The sequence below is a fragment of the Astatotilapia calliptera genome, chromosome 15, assembly GCF_964374335.1.
Source record: "Astatotilapia calliptera chromosome 15, fAstCal68.1, whole genome shotgun sequence".
Classification (NCBI taxonomy): Eukaryota; Metazoa; Chordata; class Actinopteri; order Cichliformes; family Cichlidae; genus Astatotilapia; species Astatotilapia calliptera.
Genome location: NC_137436.1, coordinates 12,631,014 through 12,653,455, shown reverse-complemented (window position 1 = coordinate 12,653,455; position 22,442 = coordinate 12,631,014). Strand labels below are relative to the sequence as shown.

The following is a 22,442-nucleotide window of genomic DNA, read 5'->3' as shown; positions in this document are numbered from 1 at the left end:
CGTACACTTGTCTTTGCAGAATAATAGAGCCTTATTCTGTCCTTCTGAATAACTAGGTAGGCTAAAAGATATTATACACTGTTTATATTATGTATGCTAGTTTATTAAAGCTCCTTATTACAAAAAATTTAACAGCCTATAGCAGCCTTTACCAAACGTAAGAGTGTCACAGCTCTGTTGGAAATCTGAAAACCTTCAGCCCCCACAAAAACTTGAATCACAGTAGTATTTTGTTCTGTTTTCGGGGATTCATTTTGATCCTTGTCAAATAAATGAAGAATAACACTTAAAATATAGCCTTTGTTTTATAAGGTATGATCACTTTAAAAATGTGAATATTTAAGCATAAATATTCAGTTCATTTTTCTTTGGTTTTAATTGTTTGCAGCTTGCAGTTCATTGACGCTGGCTCACACTTAGGGACTCGTCTCTCATTCAGTCATTCACCACGTTAGTAGATACACCAACAGGACAGAATAAAATCCAGTAAACTGGACTTTTACACCTTTGTAAATGTTCTGCTTTGTCTGTGTTTGTGTTATTTGTGGATTTATTGCATTAAATCCAGTCCTATTTAGTGTCTGATCTTACTCAACATTATTACCAAATTTGTCTGCATGAAATGAGATGCATGATTATCAGACTTTAAGGCCTCAAAACTACACAATGTAGAAACACCCCCAAAGAAGGAGGGTGGGTGTATCATTTAATCTCTCTGGCCCATGGAAATTAAGGCCTTTTAGTACTTGTTCAAACCTATTGTGAGGTGCCTGCAACTGGATATTTTTTGTGCCTGTTTTGGTCACTATTTTCCTTTTTATTATTCTGCCAATTGAGGAACACCAGTGGTGTGAGGGACTCTGGTATCACTCAGATTACTTATTTTCTATTATTCAATGCAGTTTCCCTAACGGTACTTTCAGGAGTCTTTACAGCACACATTAATAATAATTGTAAATGCTATTAACTTATTATTATTTATTAAGGTTTTATTACACACCTGACTTGCACATAATGAGCTCAGATTCTACCTCTTTTGATGGATTTGCAAATCACTCCTGCTAATTCTTGCCTTTGTGTCAGCACAGCACAGAGCTTTTCTTTAACTGATATTGATATCTGATTTTCTAGTCTTGGTGGGCGGGGATCGGTCCATCAGGGACTCCGCTCCTGCCCACCGCCAGGCACACATTGTACCTGGTGCCTCCTGGAGGTGGTGGGCCTGCAGGAGGATGGGCCCATGTCCCTTTTTCGGGCTGTGCCCGGCCGGGCCCCATGGACTAAGGCCTGACCACCAGACACAGGCCCGGGCCTGTCTCCAGGACGGGGCCCTGGTAATCCTATTCCGGGCAGGGTGAACTGTTCCCTTGATCCTGCACCCAGGACCAATTTGCCATGGGAGACCCTACCAGAAAAGGGGTTAACTCTACGAAACCGAACCTGCTTTTGATTGTCGTGACCATTTGCGAATAAGGGAACTGCCAAAAGTAGCTTCTCCTAGTTCTTTTTCCTCTCTCCATCCTCGATGAGCTCTGTGTTACCCATAAGTCAACTCTTCATCTGGAAGGAAAAGAGGGAAATCATAGACCTGGATGGTGCTCTTATCTTGGATGCATGAAAAAAGTAAAATAATGACTAAGTGTAATATATTAAGGCTCTCCCTTTCCTCAAACGTTTTGCAGAGACAAAGTTATTTGTGCATCAGACATGCATTGTCATGGACTTGCACTCACACCTTCACCACTATGGCATTTCGCTGTCATAGTGTCCCCTCAGTTGTGCTGACACCAGTGCCTCCTGAAGCTGTTGCTTGGTTTGATTTACTCTTCTCAGCGAAGTTGCTGTGGTCAGTTATGCTCCCTTTCCTAAAAGCATATCTGTACTTAAAAGGCATGGGATGACCATCAGCTACAATGGACCATCTATGTCTGCACAGGAAGAATTCTGGTGCAATATTAAGCCCTCAAAATGCTTTGGATGTAATTTTCACGCAACCATCTCACATATATCTGACACAACAGTAATGGGCAGCGTAACCACTTGTGTTTAGAGAAATGCATTTATGCACCAAACTCTGACTGGTCCAGTGATTGTATTTGGCTCTTAATGCTCCCAAAACTGATCCCAAAACCATCCAGATGAGCAGCATAGCAGTTATAGAAATGATCTCCATCCGAATTAACTCTAGTGTTAGTTACACTTTCCACATTGCATGCTTACATGAAAAATTTCTGTAGATTGGATAAACTCTTCTGCCTGAACCAGCTAGCCAACTAATAAAATCATAGTTTCTCTTCCACTGCATCCTACAGGCTGGTCCAGACTTCCCTGCAAAGCCACTGTACTACAAGGGCCCAAACTGCACATGTATCCTCCAAACAGACAAGAGAGTAGTCTAACAACTATCCTTACTTGGTGTCTCCAGCTGTCCTTGCACAAGTCACCAAAGGAGTATGCACACCTAAAAATGCACATCGCATGGCGATTTGAGGTCACTGGGTATGCTTGTTCAGTTGCCAACAGGAGGCTGAGGGTTGGTCAGTACAATACTAGTACAGAGGAAGAACAGCAATGTCAAAAAGTCAGTTGCAGGCATGGACACTAATTTGTTTCCCATCTTGAATTAACAACTAGTCAATGTTAATGTCTTTGTTTACTTTGGGGGAAAATATCCATGTGATTGGAATGTTTTAAAGGGGTGTTGTGATTAAGATCCAATCAAGAAGTGTCTGCGTCACAGCTTTAAAAACAATCTGTTTCTATCTCATCAGACTAAAACTCAATCCCAGAGCTTTTAGTTGAATATGGGATCAGCAGCCTTTCAGAGAGTCTCTGATTTAGGGGTCCTAGAATACTGCAAGAGTGTAAAAACAGCCCTGATTGTAGTAGATATAGAGCTATTATGTATTTTTGAAACAAAAACTTGTAGGTGTTCTCTACATGATGATGCTAAAGCCTTTGAGTGAGATATATATATATATATATATATATATATATATATATATATATATATATATATATATATATATATATATATATATATATATATATATATATATATATATATATATATTTTTTTTTTTTTTTTTTTTTTACATGTCATTCCAAAGTTCTTTAATATCTCTCTGAGCTTATTGGCGCTGATTACTGTCTGTTTGAGCATATAATGCACTGTAATTAAAGAAGTTTTTTTAACTGTATGTGTTTGCACATGTTGATGTGCCTTTCCTGTGACACCTCAGGCTCCTCGTGGTCCTGCAGCTCCCAACGCTTATCCTGTCTGTCTCTATGTGATGTCTGATCTCCCTGATCGCTGCATCACATGAGGTGCTCAGCTGTCCCCCCTCGCAGGATGGCTCACCAGCTCACACTAATCTCCACACTGAGCTAAATTTACAGACAAACAGTTTATTCTCACCTCTGTGGGGCTGTGAGTGGGAACACACGTGAGACACAGCATGTGTAAATCCAATGCTAATTTATCCTTTTATGTTTTCCTTTGACCCTGCTTTGTAGTTGCATGAATGCTTTTAGCTTTATGCAAACTAGAGCTCATGCCTAATCTAAAGCCACAAGTCTCCTCCAGTTGGGACTGAATTATGTTGTATAATACCACGTGGAAAATCCCTTTTGATCGCCAGAGGTTGCAGACAGTGCATAGATGGAGGAACACCACAAATCTGTGTTTTTTTTCCCCCCCCCAATGAGATCCTTGTAATGTGTTATCTTTGACAATACTGGTGCAGAAGCCTATTAGTTTTGCACCCAGTGAATGCTGCTGCATGAATGATTGCTGTGCCAGAATGATAGATGGCAGGCTAGTTTTAATGGTCTGTGAATGCGGACATCTCAGAATGATGTGGAGACCTTCAGCTGTAGACCTGCAATAGGATGACTGTCATTGCTACAAAGACACAGAGGAAAAGGACAAACTAGAACATGCAAAATCTGGCTAAGAGGACACTTTAATGATGCATAGCAGGGACAGGACATTGATTAAAAACTACTATCTGCCCATTAAGCTTTAGGGCCATGCCTTGTATATTCATATAAATTGACTGATTTGACTTCCAGACTAATAAGTGTGACAAACAGGGTATTACTCAATAAGAAATAATTGATAAATATTGTGATGTTCCCTTGTGCATTTTATATCTTTTTTCCTGGGTTTGTAAAAAAAAAATATATTTTTTTTTTCAAAACAATTGGAGCTGCTGAGCCTCACTCATTAAATATATGCCCTGACTACATGATGTTGCTCCAATAATCTTTTTTCCTGAAGCCTGATCATCCTAATTTTTTTTTTTCCAATGCCTAAAATGCTGCTTGAAAAGTCCATAGACTATAGCAAGATACTGTTTGAGGAAAGTTTTGTGATTAATGATCATTTGTGTTAGATGAATTCTTAAAGAAGTTCTTAATTAATAACCTGTAAGTCAGCATTAATGGCATTAGTGCAAGAAGATAATAAAGTATTCAAGCAAGTGTAAGTATGATTGATTGTTTCTTTTCTTGATGGAATATAAAATGGGGACGCACAGTTAATAGCATCTGTTTCATTGATGGATGGAACTGTGAGTGTGTTGCACAGAGGTAAGGAAGTGTTGTTTAAGGGTTGGCAGCATTACTGGCTTATCCAACTCAGACCCGCTGATCTATTGGACTTGCAGTCAGAGAGCTTGAGCACCACTAAAACCCTGCTCGGTGCTGCGTGTGTGAACGTGTACGACCCACGTGCTTCACTTAGCGAGAGCAGAGCGGCTCCCTTCTTAGGATTACTCCTCCGGGGAATAGGCTGAGTCACGCTACAGAACAGAAGACAAATGGAGACACGAAGAGAGGAGGGGGCAGGATGGAGAGTGTGATGGGCACCTTTTAAGATGGGTGACAGAAACGTGTTATGAAGAGTGTTTTGTATACTGTGCTCCTGCAGCTCATACCCAAGCAAATTACAATCAGTCTTTACAGTACTAAACTCAGGGCAAACGGAGAGACATATGTTTGTGTCAACCTGTAAGACTCCTCTTTATTATTTTCCTGTATACATCTCTTTTCTTCCATAAACGCAAAAATGCTGTAATGTCCCATTTTGAAATGTGCCATTCAGTTATAAGGTGACATTATAACTGAATCTCTCTGTCTGTAATATTCAAGATATTAGCGGCTCCTTTGTGACTTTTTCAAAATGAGGTTAACCCACTTTTTGAGTTATTTCCATCTTTCTTGATGCTAAATTTAGTTCATTGAAATGTGGGAACTTGGATTTTAGGCATTCAGCTGATTCTAGAGTATAATGTCTTAATTAAAGGCACTTTGTTGTTTTTCTCATGTTATCTGTAGGTAAGTTGACACAGAGCCATGGCTAAATTCACTGTCAGTGAAGGAGTGAATTAGTACATTTTCTTATGTCTTGTAAAATAATGGCTGTCAAAGGACACTGAACAGTCTTTCTGATAATTTTATCTGATTGTTTGTTTGTGTTTTTTACCTCACCTCTGCTTTCAGGTGGTATTGGTGCGTTGGAATGAGCCTTTCCAGAAACTGGCCACATGTGACACAGATGGAGGCATTTTTGTTTGGATCCAGTATGAGGGCCGCTGGTCTGTGGAGCTCGTCAATGACCGAGGAGCTCAGGTGAGAGACACAAGTAGACAAAATGTAAATCGGTCCTTTTAACTAGTTTTAAAAAATTGTAAGAAATTATTGTGTAAATAATGGGTAAAACTATATGATAGAGTTAATGGAAGCAAAGCAAGCAGTGATAATATAAAGCAGTATAATGTCATTGCAATAAACCTGTAATACTTAAAGTTACAGTGTGTAAAACCCCGCCACTAGATGTCAGTAGATTTGAAATCGCACTCGACTGAGTTGTCTTTTTTAACCCCCTCCAATTCAAATGCATAATTATAGCTACGGTGGCTGCTGTAGGACAAACAACTCTGGCCACAGTTCATCTATAGTGAGTGTAGGCTGTTAAGCCGCTGTTTACCTCAGGTATTTATTGGTGCCCATTTCTGTTTACACTGGAGGAGGCTGTAAAACTTTGCGATACCGAGTTGAGTCGTTAGGAATGTCTTGAACTTTTCTGTTGGCGCTGTTGTTTTTGCTGGTGTTCGTCAGTGTTAGTCAAACTTTCTGCAATGACAGAGGGCGTATATAATCAGAGCGAAAGTGTGATTGTTAGGACACTCAAGTGTAACATTAGCTGGCATAATATTAGGTCATAAGCAGATGTTGTTGTTATTGTTGTTGGTCAGCTGTCTGGACATGTGAGGCTTGCATTTCTATTCTGCTAAGAAAAAATAAATGTGACAATATTGAGAATAAATAAGCGTATTTGTGCATGCTTATGTGTGAGGAGGGGAGGAGGAAGTGGTTAAAGTGACAATGAGGGGGGGAGAAAGAGCAGCAGTGGTGGTGGAGATGATGAGAAAGAGAATATAAAAATATTTATGTCCAAATGTTAAATGGTGGCCACATATATAAAAAGTGATTAGGTGGAACAGCAATGTCCATTTTGGCCACTGTATTGAAGATGGTGGGGCAACATGGCCGCTCACAAACTAGTGTTAAATGGATTTATTATAAATGTATGAAATTGAGTTTGTTGGAAGAAGTAATTACACGCTAATCAATGTATATTTGTTATTTTTTAAATCATTTTTATCAAACCTCAAGTGGTTTTATGTGTTTTTACTGATGCTGCACATTAATTAAAAATTAAGCCTGCCAAGCAAACATAGGTAGGTAGGCCACATCGATCAAACATTGTCATCATTCCTTGAGCTAAGACTTGACACATGTTGACAGCATCTTTTGTGATTACTTGAGTTATTATTGGAGATGACAATCTGAACAATAGCCACACTTTTATATGGTCTGTGCTTTTTAAAATGCCATCGCTGCTCTGCTTTTGTCTGAGAGGTTAAAGTTTTTTTTTATATACATTATTTGAGTTGAGGGACACTGTTTTGTCATAATTAGTCTCTAGATCAATTGCATTTGAATAGAAGCAGAGCTTCAAATTTGGAACCAGAATATTTTAGAATTCTTCCTAAAAAATGATTTAAATTAAAAATATTAAACATTTACAGAATCATAAGCTGCTGCTGATTCTGTGTGCAACAGCTGAGGTATATACTATTTATTTATTTTATCTTTTTTAAATAACTCTAACATTTCTTATCTGTCCCTTCTAGGTGAGTGACTTTACCTGGTCCCATGATGGGACCCAGGCTCTTATCTCCTATCGTGATGGCTTCGTCCTGGTGGGCTCTGTCAGTGGGCAAAGACACTGGTCCTCTGAGATCAACCTGGAAAGCCACATTACCTGTGGTATCTGGACCCCAGATGATCAGCAGGTAACACACTATACAGATTTTGAACATAGGATATGTTCACCTGGCACTTACCCAGTCTTCTAATGCAAGTAGAAGTAGAAATGTTAGGTTGCCATTTGCCACTTGTAGACAGAAACCCTGAGAGCTGAATCTGTGAGTGACAGCAAGCTTCCACTGTCTTGAATGTGTTGTTGTCTTTGTAAGGCTATATTTTTGTTTTCATGCCGTTAAACTGTCAGCACAGGTTGGATGTCAGCAGACTTTCAGTCCGTGTATGTGTAACTGTCCTTGTTTATCACCATCAACCCATTTATGTCCATTTCTCGCAGTTTTTTTCTCTGTGATATGCATTTGTCTTGTTTTTCTTTCTTGCTGTTGTCTCATTTTTCTCTCCTCTTTCAAGTGTGAGTCTTTGTTCTTGTGTCAGTGTCCACATTAATATTGTTTTTTTGCACTTGCGCCAGGTGTTGTTTGGTACTGCAGATGGACAGGTGATAGTGATGGACTGCCATGGGCGCATGCTGGCCCATATACTGCTGCATGAGTCAGACGGTATTGTCAGCATGTCGTGGAACTACCCCAGCTTCCTGGTAGAGGACAGCAGTGAGAGCGACACAGATTCTGATGACTACCCCCCACCACAAGGTATTCTACTCAAAACTTCTTCTTCTACCTTCTGATCAAGAAACATACATTAAAACCAAATGTACCTGGTTAATTTCCTGCCTGATTCTCTCTGTGACACATCACATCTTTCAAAGAATAATAAACCTTTATTTAGTCACACTATTTGTCTCAAAATTTAATTAATTGAGTAGAAGTACATCTTCTTGCTTTGCCTCAACAAGAAGATCTCTATAGGGAGATATCTTACTCAGCTATGCAAGTTATCATTGCTAGCAGTCTTTAAACATGGTTTGCAAGACAAGTTTATCTAAAGCAAGAACCAACACCTAAAAAGGAGCAATGAGTCCCAAGAAGACCCAACATTCAGTATTGTCTGAATCATTGCTTGGAGAAATGTTCAGTTTGGAAACTGGCAGAAAGGCAAGGATGACAGCCAGGTCGAAATCCACTTCAGCAGGGCCACAGGTAGAATAAGCCTTCAGGTCCAGCAGTAAACCATCATTTATGCAAGCTAGAGCCCACTAAAGTAAGCTCTTACTTTATCATAGGTTTGTTCATATGAGGGTGAGCTAGGGGTCATACATACTCTGTATAAATGACCAATAAATATACTTAGATGTCACCCATTGGTTGGTTGAGTCCTCTGTTATGAAACCTCAAGCTTCATAATGGGACTCAAAATTTTTCAGGGAAAATCTGGATCTGACTGACAAACCAAGCGACACTGCATGCTCAGGCTGAAGTCACATGTCAAACAATGGGCCCACCCTAAAGGTTTTTCTGCTTTGTCCTCATTTTGTGCTCCATTTGGGACTGTAATTGACAGAACCCCATGCTGAATAAATGGTGACCCCATGTTTACTAGGGATCAGAGTCGAGAACCGGTTCCTGGGAGTACCGGGAATCAATAAGATTCTCTGTAAGAGAATCACTAATGAATCGAATCGATAATTGATATTGATAATGGAATGCACTGACATCACTTTCCAGAAGTTATGTTTTATATACAGTCTGTGCTTCGGATACCAAAAGTGGACCACTTCTCCAAAACCCCTGTAGGTATTTTCATATAAAAACAGATTTCTGCACCTGCATCTCCAAAACAAGTGAAACTGATGGTTTAATATATCCTTGTTGCAGTGCACAGCTTGACATTGCTTGACAAATGGCAGTAATTTTGCCAGTGGCACTGATTGGCTAATCATTAGCCTTCCTGTTGCGTACATTGGACTGATTGCCTTTTAATCAAGAAACCGCCACTTCATGTCACCAAGCCAGACAAATCAGTCAACTGTGGAGTGAACAAATTCAAATGTCTGGAAGTAGCCAGGTCACAAGCACTTCTGCAACCCATGCTTCAGTCTTGTCTCCTTAAATGGACCTCTGTGACCCAAAGTAGCTTTAAAAAAATAGTTCTTGGCTTTTCTCAACATGTATAAGTGTGTTCGGTAAAAGCATTTAAACTACAGCTGTATGCTGCTGGTCCAGTGTAAGCTGTTTAACGAAGCATAAGAAGCACAAGCCAACTAAAAAACAGTTTTCCACTGGGACAGAAAATATCTAGTGCACTGGGATGTAAGCTGTCTGTCAAGGGAATTGTTGCATCTGGTCAGCCTCCTCTCCTGCTGATTTCCGTGTGCACACCAGCCAGCGTAACAAACTGTAGAGAAAAAGAGGCAAAAGAAACAAAACAGGAACCAATAAAAATTAGCTTAATTAGTCCCAGTTGCTAGGGATATATTGGTGAGGGTCTATCCTCCTCCCAGTGGTCTATTAAATTTTTTTTCCCCTCCTTCTTTCACCACAGGCCAGGCTGAAAACTGCTTACCTAAGCTGGAACACAGATCAGGCTCTAACTCACTAATTAAACCATTCAATATGAATTGATTGGCCCCAGTAGAAATGATCTCTTGAGTCAACAACTTGAGTGACGCACAAGGCTTGTCAAATCTTTGTCATGATACATGATGATAACCCATTATCATCGCACAGCACAGTACACTGCAGTTACAGCCCCATTTTGTATCTGATTTAAAGCAACACCTATTTAAAATCCTATCTGTGGCGATGTTGCAACAACAAAGCAGAAGTGGACATTTTATTTATGGTACTATTTGGGTCATTGCAGGATTACATTAAAGTATGGAGTCAAGGATATTTCAATGAAGATGTATGAGTGCTCTCTGAAGGTGTGTTATTTATAGTAATGTTAAAAATTGGTATATACTCTTGATTAATGTCCCTAAATGTCAGATGATTCAAACTGAAGTACCTTACAGTTCTGTTTTTGAACTAGTTTGTTCTGTCACTTAACGTTTTGTTTCAGTCGTTTTTGCACTTGTTTTTGATGTGAGGCTAAATTCTAGTAGTGGGTAGAAAGTTGGTTAAAGGAAAGCTGTTGTGTTGTATTATTGGAAGCTACTGAGAGCACAGACTTGTATATTTTTCACACGTTCCCCACTGATGGGCACAAATTAACATTCTTTTAAAGACCGATGTACAGACTTTAGTGGCGTCTAGTGGTGAGGTCAAAGCTAACAGCTAACACTTTCCAAATCTATCGCGGCTACACCATCCACAACCATTGTTTGGGCTTTCTTTTCTGGCTGACTCTGAAGCTCAATGGGCTCCATGGAAGAGGGCACACTCTTTATGTATATAGAAAATGCTTATTCTAAGCTACAAACACATAATTTATACTTTTAGGCAAATACATACAAATGATAAAAGAAGTGTAGTTCTCCTAAACACGTGTCTATTAAATCTAAAAAGCATTGTGATTGATAGTTCTGATGAACAGAACAGCTGTTCACAATGCCTGGCTAATATGTTTGTGTTTTGTTTTTCTTTCTTTATTCCTAGTGCACAGCCAGAAACCACTGCTGACAGTCAGCTTCACCTCTGGAGACATCAATCTGATGAACAGCTACGACGACCTCTCCCCCATCCTCATCCACACTGCTCTGAAAGGTTTGTGTGCGTTTGTTATTAATTTTGTTAAGTCAGCAGTTCTCTAGCTGCTTTGGCCTTTGCTCGCTTCATTGTGTCCTTCATTCACTTGTGTTAATTCTTTTTTTTAAATGATGTAAAAATGTGTAAAATGATGTTGCCCTTCATAAACGTATGTGTACTACTTTGCTCTGTGTTGTAGATGTGGTGGTCCAGTGGTGCTCACAGGGGGATCTACTAGCAGTGGCAGGGATGGAGAGGACCCTCCTTTCCACTGACACCTCCTGTCCTCCACCCAGCAGGAACGCCATTGTCAAGTTCTACAATGTTCGAGGCGAACACATCTACACACTGGATACACCAGCACAGGTGACTTATGAGTGTCATCCTAGAAAAATAGTTGTTCTTATATTTAGTAATGCAGGTTGTGGTTCGAGTGGCCCTTCAGTTTGCAGAAGGGAGGACTACCATAACCAACTATAGTTTAAGTGAGTCAGTGAGCCGGGGTAGGAACAATATGAGATGGGAAGGCCAGGGCTACTTAATTAGCAGATAGTAATGACACAAGATACTACAGGGTTTGTACGGGTGCTTGAAATCCTTGAAAATGCTTGAAGTCTAATATTGTCTTTTCAAGGTTTGAAAAGTGCTTGAATTTCAGATGTGGTGCTTAAAAGTGCTTGAAACTGTATTTCATTCACCACAAATAACTATCTGACCGAATAGTTTTCTTACCAGATAGAGAAATAAAATGAGTCGCAAAGTCTAAAAGCAAAATTTCTCTGCCTGGGCTGCCTACGACCTCTGCATGTCAGTGTATTTCAATGTGTGACCCCGCCCCTCCCCCGGACAGTCGGGGATGAGTGCACTAACATGCCTGGAGATTGTTGTTTTCATCAAACACTCCTTAAAACGCCAATGGCGGAGTTTGCGCTCTCGAGTCACATGATAGGTGAGTAAATAATTTTCGAGAATGTGTACATAACACGTGCAAATTTTTAAAACTATTCTTATTATTTTGTGCTGGAAAAGCATGAAAATTGACCTTGGAAGTGTTTAAAAAGTGCTTGAATTTGACCCTGAAAAATGCGTATGAACCCTGATAATATTCTTTCCAGGATCACAATGCTTTTTCAAATTCTTCATTCCATATTAAGTGTTGACTCTAACAAAAATCGTCTCGGATTCAATTTCTGGAAACTGTGAAGTGAACTTGACTCGTGAAACAAATGTGAAAGTAGGGGGATGATGAAATGAACATACTATACAGGAAAATGTATCCTTGTTTAAAAACGGAGATGTTAATCATTGATGTATACATGACAATGTTCGTTTTGGAGATTGGCTCACCTGTTAAGGACGTCAGAGGGTACATACATTCATTTTGATCATTATAGTAAGATTTTAAGATTAAAGATTTTCATTTATTTTATTTTACGCGAATAATCAGCCTGCATGACAGACTTCGGTAAACATTCACAGATAATTTCCTTTTGTTTTCGGTTTTTATTGAATGAAATCACTGTTCTCAGGAATCACTCTGAGGATTTCACTCCAGCAAAGAAGTGTTTTGCAGTAATGACATGATTTGCTTTACATTAGCCTTGTGAAAGCATATTATTCATTCTCAGATGTGTCTTCCCCTTCATACTGTAGCGCCCCATCACTACGCTCTGCTGGGGTCACCGGGACTCTCGTCTGTTCTTGGCATCGGGCCCAGTGCTCTATGTCGTGCGAGTTGAGCACCGCGTTGCCACACTGCAGCTGCTGTGCCAGCAGGGCATTGCCACAGCGTTAAAGGAGGAAAAAGACGTTGCCAAGCTCACAATGCCTTCCCGGCTCTGTTCTTATGTCACTGCCGCTTTTGTTCCCACCATCAAGGTAACACAGGCCAGGAGGGGTTTATTTCTATTAAAACCATAAAACACCATGTGAATAGATTTAATAGTGGTTTGGGAAGAGCTGTAATTAGCATAAAAGTTTTTAAACTTAACTGTACTTTACATTTCTAGCCTCCCATCCCAGATCCAAACAACATGAGAGATTTTGTGAGTTATCCGACAGCTGGAAACGAGCGCCTGCACTGCACCATGAAGCGTACGGAGGATAACCCTGAAGTGGGAGGGCCTTGCTATACTCTGTATCTGGAGTACCTAGGAGGTCTGGTCCCTATCCTCAAGGGCCGAAGAATAAGCAAACTTCGGCCTGAGTTTGTTATTATGGATCCCAAGACAGACGGCAAAACAGGTGAGATTAGTTTTTTCATACCTGTAACTTAAAAAGAATAATTTTCCAAAGAAGACCTGAAATGTTTGTTAGCTTCTAAATGCAATAACTACATTTTTATGTTGGTTCTAAAATAAAGAATACAGTAAGATCGTAGAGATAAGAACTAAAAATGTATCTTTGATTCTGAAATTCAAGTAGAACTGCAAAAGATGAACCCCGACACAGTTCTGACATTGTCCAGTAGTTTTCCAGACGTTCTTACTTTGCGAGTTTTAGTCACATAGGGCAGACTGGACCCATGTTAATTAAAAGCTGCTTAATGGGGCCTCTTATGGCCCCTGGGTTGCTCATAAATCAACCCTCTCTCTCCCCACGCAGTGATAAATGAAGCCAGCCATGAAATGGTTCCAGACCATTCACACTTTTATGTTCATCAAATAAATTAGTTTGACCTAAACTGGAGCAGCAGCTGTGCTTTGCAGACTCCTTGTGACTGTGGAAGAGGAGACAAAGTGAGAACGACTGAAGAAATGAATGTTTGAGAAATGGTAGAAAAATGCTTTGATAGGATGATAATGATGGTGATGTTGTGGCAAAGCTATGACAATTCTTGCCTCCGGGTTGCTCAAGTAGATTTGAAAATGCTTCCTGCAGTTTCAACATACCTAAAAAGAATACCAAAAGGCATTCATATTTTATCATTCTTTATCCAGCCCATCTGAAAAAGCAACATTACTAACAGTTGAGCAGTGACTTAACTGAGAGAACAAATGACACGTTGTTTTTGGTTGTATTGATCTGAACATTTCATCAAAAGTAACATCTTAAGTGTCATTTTCATATTTTGTCTCCACAGATGAGATATACAGCAACAGTCTGATATCAGCCATGATTGACAGCTGTAACTGTTCAGACTCCAGCGACATTGAGCTGAGTGATGACTGGGTTGGCAAGAAATCGCCAAAGATATCCAGGGGTAGCAAGTCCCCCAAACTTCCCAGGTAACTAAACCCCGGCTTTGTGTGTACAGGAGCATGTTGCATCAAGCCACTTTGTCTCTTCTGTTTGACACTTGGATCTTTTCAGTGATTTAGGTGAAGCAGACAAGAGGAGATTAGTTCTCTGCAGGTTTTCAGTTTTAAACTAGCGGGAATCAAGTGATCACTGGCATGCTGAAGAGTCTGATACAAGAAGCATTTATATGACAGTGAATTCATTTCAGAAACATGTAAACAGCCACATTAATTCTGTTTAAGATTTTATGGCATTGAAACTAATTTTTTCTGAGTTTTTTTGTTTTAACTGTTAAAATTTATTTGAATGCTCCTTTTCTTTGCTGTTTGCTTTTTGGTTTCTCTGCATGCCTAAACCTTCTTCTTCTTTTTTTTATTTGCCACTTTCTCTGTAGAGACTTAGTTTGTCCCTTTACCAACAGGATCAACATTGATCCCAGAAAATCTCCCAAACTCTCCCGTGCTACGCAGGAGATCTCCAGGTCACCTCGGTTACCCATACGTAAACCCTCAATTGGGTCTCCCAGTCTAACACGGAGGGAATTTCCTCTAGATGACATCACTCAGGTAAACATCAGGTTATCGTAGCTGAGTGAGAAGCTGGTAAGGGATCACGTGCTGCCTGTGTGTGCTGTGAAGCACGACCGATGGATTTTTACATAAAATGTACTGTTGTAAATTTCGGAATGTGTCTAATATATTTATAGAAAAATGCATCGTTTTTTTTTTATCTTGCAGCAAAATTACCTTGCTCAGGTCACATCCAATATTTGGGGAACAAAGTTCAAGATAGTGGGGCTGGCTACTTTTTTACCCACCAATCTCGGTGCAGGTAACAAATCAACGTGTTGGATAATTAAACATTAATTCCAGTTAAGTCTAATTTGTCTGTTGTCACTTTTCTTTTCCTAATTTATTTATTTTTATTGTGCCTCTCACTCCTTAGTTATCTACAAGACAAGCCTCCTCCATCTGCAGCCCAGACAGATGACCATCTACCTGCCAGAGGTGCGGAAAATCTCCATGGACTACATCAACCTCCCTGTCTTCAGCCCCAATGTTTTTAGCGAGGATGAAGATGACCTGCCTGTTTCAGGCCCTACTGGCGGTGCTGATGACAACCCACCCTGCACTGTCAACATCCCTATTGCCCCCATCCATAGTCCAGCCCAGGCCATGTCCCCTGCCCAAAGCATTGGTCTGGTCCAGTCACTCCTAGCCAATCAGAATGTTCAGTTGGATGTCCTAACCAATTCCACGGCAACCTCTACTGGAGGGGCTGCTGGTGGGTCAGACCAAAGCCAGGACACCATCTTGACAGCCCAGTACACAGTACCGACCAGGTACTCGAGTCCTGGTCAGGTCATATTTGGGGGACTGGAAGTAGGTCGCCTAGTGGTTGGACCGCCACCTTCTCATCATCCTTCACAACAACAACAACAGCAACAACACCCAAGTCAACATCAACAACAGCAACAACAACAGTCACTTCAACACCACCAACAACAAATTCAGCACCATCAACAGCAACTCCAACAGCAGCAGCAGCAGATGCTCCAGCACCAACACTTACAACAACAGCAGCAGCACATTCAGCAGCAGCTCCAACACATACAGCAGCAGCAGCTCCAGCAGCACATACATCTACAGCAACAGCAACAACTTCAGCAGCAACTGCAGCAACAGCATCAACTGCAGCAACAGCAGCAAATGCACCATCAGCTGCAAGCACAGCAGCAACAGCAGCACCATCAGCTTCAGCAGCTTCAAATTCAAATCCCCGTTTCCTCGATGTCTTCAGGACAGCCTTCGGGTGTACCTCTGCACCAGCTACAACCTGGGGCCTTGCATATCCAGATTCCTCATCAGTCTGCTGATTTAGTGGTTGAGAGAGCAGTAGGGGGCGAGCACGAACACTTACTGAAGATCAAAACTACTCGGTCACCTCCACAGCTGGCTGAGGGTGACACGGTGGTGTTCAGTGCCCCTCTAGAGCTAAGCAAGATGAACCCCCCACCCCCCTACCCTGGGACAGTGGCTGCTGCTGTGGCTGCTGCTGCTGCTGCCTCGGTATCAGCTTCCGCTGCATCTTCCAGTGCTGCGTCTGGATTAGGAGGGGGCGCCAGTGGAACTCCTCCCGCTGGAGACCTTTGCATGAAGAAGGGTGAGTTTCCACTTCATCCTTCAGGCCAGCAACAAGCTCAGTATCCAACACCGCTGGGCTATGAGAGGATAACGACATTTGACAGCAGTGGGAATGTGGAAGAAGTATGTCGTCCTCGAACACGCCTGGTCTGCAATCAGAATGTCTACACGCTCCAAGGACCTGGCAGCTCCGCCACTCTCAGGGTAACCTCGTCTTCATCCTCCTCCTCAGCTGACAAGAAGCTGCAGCTGCCCTACACCTCTGCTACCCTGAACAGACTCACTGCACCTCGCTATTCTATACCCAGTGGAGACCCGCCTCCGTACCCTGATTCAGCTAATCAGAACAGCTCTGCTGGCAGGAATCCCGGACAGAGGCTTGACAGCAGTTTGATCCACGCCACCCTCAGGAGGAACAGCCGAGAGGCAGCCCTCAAAGTTTCCCAGATGCTGGAACCACCTAGACCACTCCCTCCCAAGGCGAAAAACAGTACTGCACTAGCAGCCTCGTTCCAGCAGAGGGTGCCAACAGCCTTATACACCTGTAGTCAGTGTAGCAGTGGATCTAGTGTTGGAGGCACTGCCCCAGGGAGTGCTAATGGAATAGCGGGAGGAACTATTATCAGACAAGATTTTCCTCCAGGCAACGGAGCACCGCACAGCACAGTCATTGTTCATTCAAACAGTGCTACTCCTCTGGCCTCCCAGTCCTCTTATAATCTGATGAGTTCACTTGAAGTGTCTGGAGCTGCAGCAGGGGTAAGCGGCAGAGATAGGGCTGATTACGTTAATTCAGCATTCACAGAGGATGAGACACTGAACCAATCATTGAGGCATCTGGCACTAGGAGGAAGTGATGCATCAGGGCTGGTGGTCAAGCGCCCACCTCCCTATCAGTGGGATCCAGCATCCACAGAGGAGGTGTGGGTTCCTCAGGAACGGACAGCGACTTTAAACTCCACTGCCCCCCCTGTACCACACAAACCACCTCCCCTTATTCTTAGCCCAGCTCAGCACTTGGATGTAACCAGGCTGCCTTTTGTCCTTTCTCCAAAGTCCCCCACAAGTCCTAGTGCTGCATCATTCCAAGCTGCTGCTGCTGCAGCAGCTACAGGCTACCAGATCTCGCTCCAGTACCCCCCAGCAACTGCCTATTCTGGAGCCCAGCTCCAACCCATCCCAGGTTCTCCACGCCCCTGCGCCTCACCAAAGGAGGTGGTGGCACCTTTGCCCTTTTCACAACAGGATGCAACCCTAGTGTTACCACCAGGTTATTCTGCAAATCTGGCCAACCTAGCCTGCTGCCCCCTCCCACCTATGTACCCAGGAGGAAGTGCTTGTGCTGGGCTTCCCATTCCTCCCATTGCCCTCCACACACCCTGGGGTACTTACAATTCTTGCCCACCTATGACCAGTCCTGCAGTGCCACTACCACCCAAAGCCTCCCACCTGGCAGTAGACAAAAATGTTCTCTCACCACCACCTCCTCCGCCACCACCACCTCCGCCACCACCAGCAGAGCTGCAGAGCCATGGGGGATTACAAGAGACCATGACAGAGGCTGGGGAGAGTTTTCAGGAGGTGCTCTCCTTGACTGAGAGCCCTGTACCGCAGCGATCGGAGAAGTTCAGTAAGAAGAACCGCAAGCGCGTGGACGGTCGGGCTGAGGAAGCTAATGTGCCGCCACTGGCCGAAGGGAGCAAATCCAAAAAAGAGGGCAGAGCCCTGGGTGATTTCAATTCTCTCATTTCCAGTCCACGGTTGGGAGGAAGAGACAAGAAGAAGATCAAGGGACAGAAGGAGCAACAGTTGAAGGCTAAGAAGCTGAGTAAAGCCACTGCCAATAGTGAGTTCCAAGATAGTTCAGAAAGTGAGCCAGAGCTATTTATCAGTGGGGACGAGCTGCTCAATCAGTGCCAGAGCAGTAAAAAGGGTTGGAAGAGTAAGAGGAACTTGAGGGCTGCCAGTGAGCTGGATGAGATCAAGTGTCGAAAAGCCAATGAGAAGGAGGACAGAGGGCTTGGCAGCCAGGGCTTTGTGTATGTCATGGCCAACAAGCAGCCACTGTGGAATGAAGCCACGCAGGTATACCAGCTGGACTTCGGTGGCCGTGTCACCCAGGAGTCCGCCAAGAACTTTCAGATTGAACTGGAGGGGAGACAGGTGATACTTTTCTTATATAACTTGCAGAAATAATAAGTACACACATTCAACATTTATTGATTTAGAGCATTTCTCCAACAGGATTGAACCTTTTTTCCTTTCAACCTGCATGAACGTTTTTTTGTTTGTTTGTTTTGTTTTTCCTGTGTAGGTGATGCAGTTTGGCAGAATTGATGGCAATGCCTACATCCTGGACTTCCAATATCCCTTCTCTGCTGTGCAGGCCTTTGCAGTAGCTTTGGCCAATGTTACTCAACGCCTCAAATGAGATGTCTCCTCCCTATTTACCCTGAGTTGTGGGCTTTAGATGCAGTCTGTTGAAGGGGGTACAGCTGTTTCATTTGAGAATCATAAACTCTTGGATTGGATTCTGGAGACGAGGACTAAAATAAGCCCTGGCCATAGAGAGAAATACAATCACGCTGCACTACACAATGCTGCCACTAGTGTTGGTGCAAAAGCATCGATTGCATTTATGAAGGATGCCGTCAGACCTGCTCCGTTCGGCAGTTGCCGGCACCCTGCAGTGCATGTAGGGCCAAAGAGCTGAGCTTTGGTAAATCATCATGCAAATAAATGCTGCTTTAGCTAGGAGAAGCTTATAGATGTGATAACCAATTGGTTAAGAGAGAGAGAGAGAGAGAGAGAGGAATTGCTATGGTGCAGTTTTCAAAAGAAGCAGCAGTAATACTTGAAAAACACACTCTGGAGATCAAACTTGTTATCCCTAGAGCGCACAGGTACTACTGGGCACTGAAATCCATTGCTGTACAAACCTTTAGTGAAACAGTTACCACTTTATTATACTGCTTTTGCTTTTAGGATTTTCTTAAAAGACTAAACACAGTGGAGGGTAGGAGGGTCTTTTTTTGTTTTTGCTCTCTGCCCTTTCCTTTTGTTACTGTTGCAGCCTGTCTGGGCTGGAAATGAGGTTTAGATATATGCATTATTTTGGAACACTACTAAGAGTTCAGGCTTTTCACTGTTGTGAAAAGTGGGCCACTGTTACAATATCTGAAAGGTAAAGACCTGCAGTCCACGTGCTGCTTTGAAGGAAGAAGAAATGTTACTCTAATTTATATGTACATGTTGTTTATCGATTCAGATATAAATCTTAACATTATTGTCATTGTTGTGTTACATAATCCTCACACAGCTTTCTTACCTGATTTATTTGGGAGACTGAGTTTGAATATTACTGTGTAGTCAGGAGAATTCAGGTCATAGCAGTGTACAGACGTATCCTGTACTATCCTGTACTGGTGACATGGGCGCCAAAGAAGTGGCCAAGGCCGAGACTGAACAATTTAAGCTCTGGCATGAAGTGATTTGTCACCTGATGTCACTTCTGTGAAGTGAGTATGTAGTTGTTGTTGTTTTGGGGGGGCTGTCCCTTCTCTTAAAGACCACACTAAACATCCTAGTAAGGTACATGAAATATTTTTGTATATTTCACTTATGCCATTTCATACTCTTTTCAGAACTCATGTAAATACATATCAGTCAAATGTACAATGTTGTAAAGAGACTTAGGTGGCAGATTTCTGTTTACACTTGTCTCCACTGTGTGTAAGTGTAATTCCACATGTGGAGGAGAGCTGTAGTACTGTTTTAACTAAGCAGCCAGGACCATAGAGAGCAGTTAAGTTGATCTTACCATCACTGAAACTCTAAAGTCTGGTCTCCGACGGAGAATGAAGCTACGAGATCTGCCCGTTCAGTAAGCTGACTTTGAAATCTGAAAAGCTGTTTTGTTTTGGGGTTTTTGTTGTTGTTGTTGTTGTTGCTGTTTGAGGCAGGGAAGCTTTTGTTTGTGATCAGCTAAGGACAAAGAGCGAGGCCAGCTGGAAGAACTATGGGCAGCAGTAAATTATTCATTCACGGTGCAAATATGTGCATTAGATGACAGCCAAAAATCACAGAGAGAAACGGGAATGTTGAGTGCTCAGTGAAATTGGGAAGGTGTGATGGCATACCACCTCAAATATTTGTGCCAAAATATAGACTTCTGAAAATCTCAAGCTGAAACAAACAGGCCTATTGGGAAGTGTAACTTCTTTACTTTGGACCAGCTCTGCTTGGTTTGATGAGATTATTAGATTTTTTTATTTTATTTTTTCTCATATTTAAAAAAGAAAAAAACAAAACAAGCATGTCTGTTGGGAAGTGGGTTGTAGAGATGTGGACTGAGGAGAAAAATAAATGGTCTCCTGATCTTGAAAACGAGCATGTCGTAAAGAAAACTTTTTTTTTTTTTGTTAGTTGTGCAATATTTTCTTTAACAAAAAAACCTTTGTCATTTCTTGTGACCACAGTTTGTTACCTTTTTACTTTAGCATCTCAGTTGCTGGTCTGTACATCTTTATTTATGAGATTGTTCCTCAATGTAGATCAAGTATACATACTGTATATTGTGAAGTTTTTTTCCCCCAAACATTTCTTTGTGTTGGGGGGGGGGGGGTTTACAAGTATAGCCCAAGTTATGAGATGGAAATGCAGGGATTGGGTTTGAGGGATGGGAACAGGTGACTTTTTGATGTTTTGTGAAGTTTGCATTGGTGGAAAAGATGTGAATGAGTAAGTGCCCGGTTTATTGTAGTTTGTAGACTAGTTATGTAGAGTGTAAATGTCAAGTCATGGTGTGTCTGTATTCAGCTGTGCAGTCTACCAGCCCCATCAGTGTTGAATCTATCCTCTTCAACCATGTGTGGTCATGACTTCCTGCACATACACACTCATTCATCGTTCACAGGAGTTCACAAGTGTAAGCCACTGAGTTCACGTTCAGCGTTGCTAATGGACTTGGTTAAGGGTTCACTTTAAACTGATGATGACCTGTTGTAGATATTGTAGAATTTGGCTTTTCTCTAGAAAAGATCTGTGCTTTGTATTTGTAGCTGTAGACTTAAATGACAAAAAAAAAAAACTTGGGGAAAAAAGTCAGTCTGACTTGGTGACTGAACGTTTATAGTGAATGGATAGTAAGGCATGCCATGTAAATTATTTTATAATTGTATATGTCACGCATCTTTTGAATAAAATGTCATTGTTTCAGAAAAACACTGGTTTTGTCTTAAATATACATAAATATACTGCAAAGCTCCAAGGAGCCAGACTTTCTTGTAATTTTTTGTGCTCTTAAGCAATAGTCCTCCAGGTTTCTGAAGGTTCTTCCAAGTTGTTGTTGTTGTTGTTGGGTTTTTTTGGACATAGGCTGCTTTTTCATTCATTTTCAGTCCAGTCCTTGTACCTGACAATTTTCAGAGGGATGTTTGTTTGGTTGATAAGCCACTTAACACTTATCTATGGATCATTCAAGCTTAAAACAGGAACCTAAATGGCGGGATGAACCAGTGTTGTGTCTATATAGCAAACAACTTAGAACTTAACATTTGTTCTTTGCTATCTTTAGTTACTTTGTTGCTATCAGCCTGCTGGAAAAAAAAAATTTCTTTACTGAATCTGTAATTTACCACAAATGGTTTCCAAAGTACACTGTAAACCCCAACAGTCTACCTGACTTATAAAGTTTGTGGATATAACAATTAAAATTCCTCACAAAGTTGAAACAACTTAAAACTTTTCTGTTCGGTTAACGATTCAAACAGTTATAATTGTACATGGCTTAGAAGTTAAGAGTAAATACTGCTTTCTTAATTATGATTTTTGAGTAAATGTTTTTTTCCGAGCTCCGCATGTGGACGTCATGACGTCATGACGTCTTCTCTCTAACCTGAACGACGTTGACAGAAAATTCTGTTCAATATGGCTGCCCTTCTCGAGCGACTGGAGAACACATTTGGAGAAACTTGTAAGTAAAACTGAACCTTCGTTATGTTTATTTTTTCCGTAAAAAAGCAAGTATATTAATATGTTGCAGCCAATAACTTGTTTTCGAATGCGCTGTTGTGTTAAAAAGCACAGACCCAGGTGGTGAATAGTTGTTCGCGCTCTTTTTCAAACATAGATTATG

At 41.6% G+C, this 22,442-nt stretch overlaps 1 protein-coding gene across 4 annotated transcripts in view; it reads left to right on the top strand.

Annotated features, from left to right (window-relative positions):
• tulp4a (TUB like protein 4a) overlaps nucleotides 1-21,529 on the top strand; it is a 29,040-nt gene extending 7,511 nt beyond the window's left edge. For 3 of the 4 annotated variants that reach the window (XM_080289581.1, XM_080289582.1, XM_080289583.1), the window contains exons 3-14: nucleotides 5,506-5,634; nucleotides 7,203-7,364; nucleotides 7,808-7,988; nucleotides 10,833-10,940; nucleotides 11,122-11,288; nucleotides 12,576-12,800; nucleotides 12,932-13,166; nucleotides 14,005-14,149; nucleotides 14,557-14,728; nucleotides 14,900-14,993; nucleotides 15,108-18,469; nucleotides 18,621-21,529. In XM_080289581.1, coding sequence (XP_080145707.1) covers nucleotides 5,506-5,634; nucleotides 7,203-7,364; nucleotides 7,808-7,988; nucleotides 10,833-10,940; nucleotides 11,122-11,288; nucleotides 12,576-12,800; nucleotides 12,932-13,166; nucleotides 14,005-14,149; nucleotides 14,557-14,728; nucleotides 14,900-14,993; nucleotides 15,108-18,469; nucleotides 18,621-18,737 — 5,097 coding nt within the window. In that variant the 3' untranslated portion in view covers nucleotides 18,738-21,529. The remainder of the gene's footprint in view (nucleotides 1-5,505; nucleotides 5,635-7,202; nucleotides 7,365-7,807; nucleotides 7,989-10,832; nucleotides 10,941-11,121; nucleotides 11,289-12,575; nucleotides 12,801-12,931; nucleotides 13,167-14,004; nucleotides 14,150-14,556; nucleotides 14,729-14,899; nucleotides 14,994-15,107; nucleotides 18,470-18,620) is intronic. The other variant, XM_026194362.2, reaches the window with a different exon arrangement.
• Nucleotides 21,530-22,442: the final 913 nt, after the last annotated feature.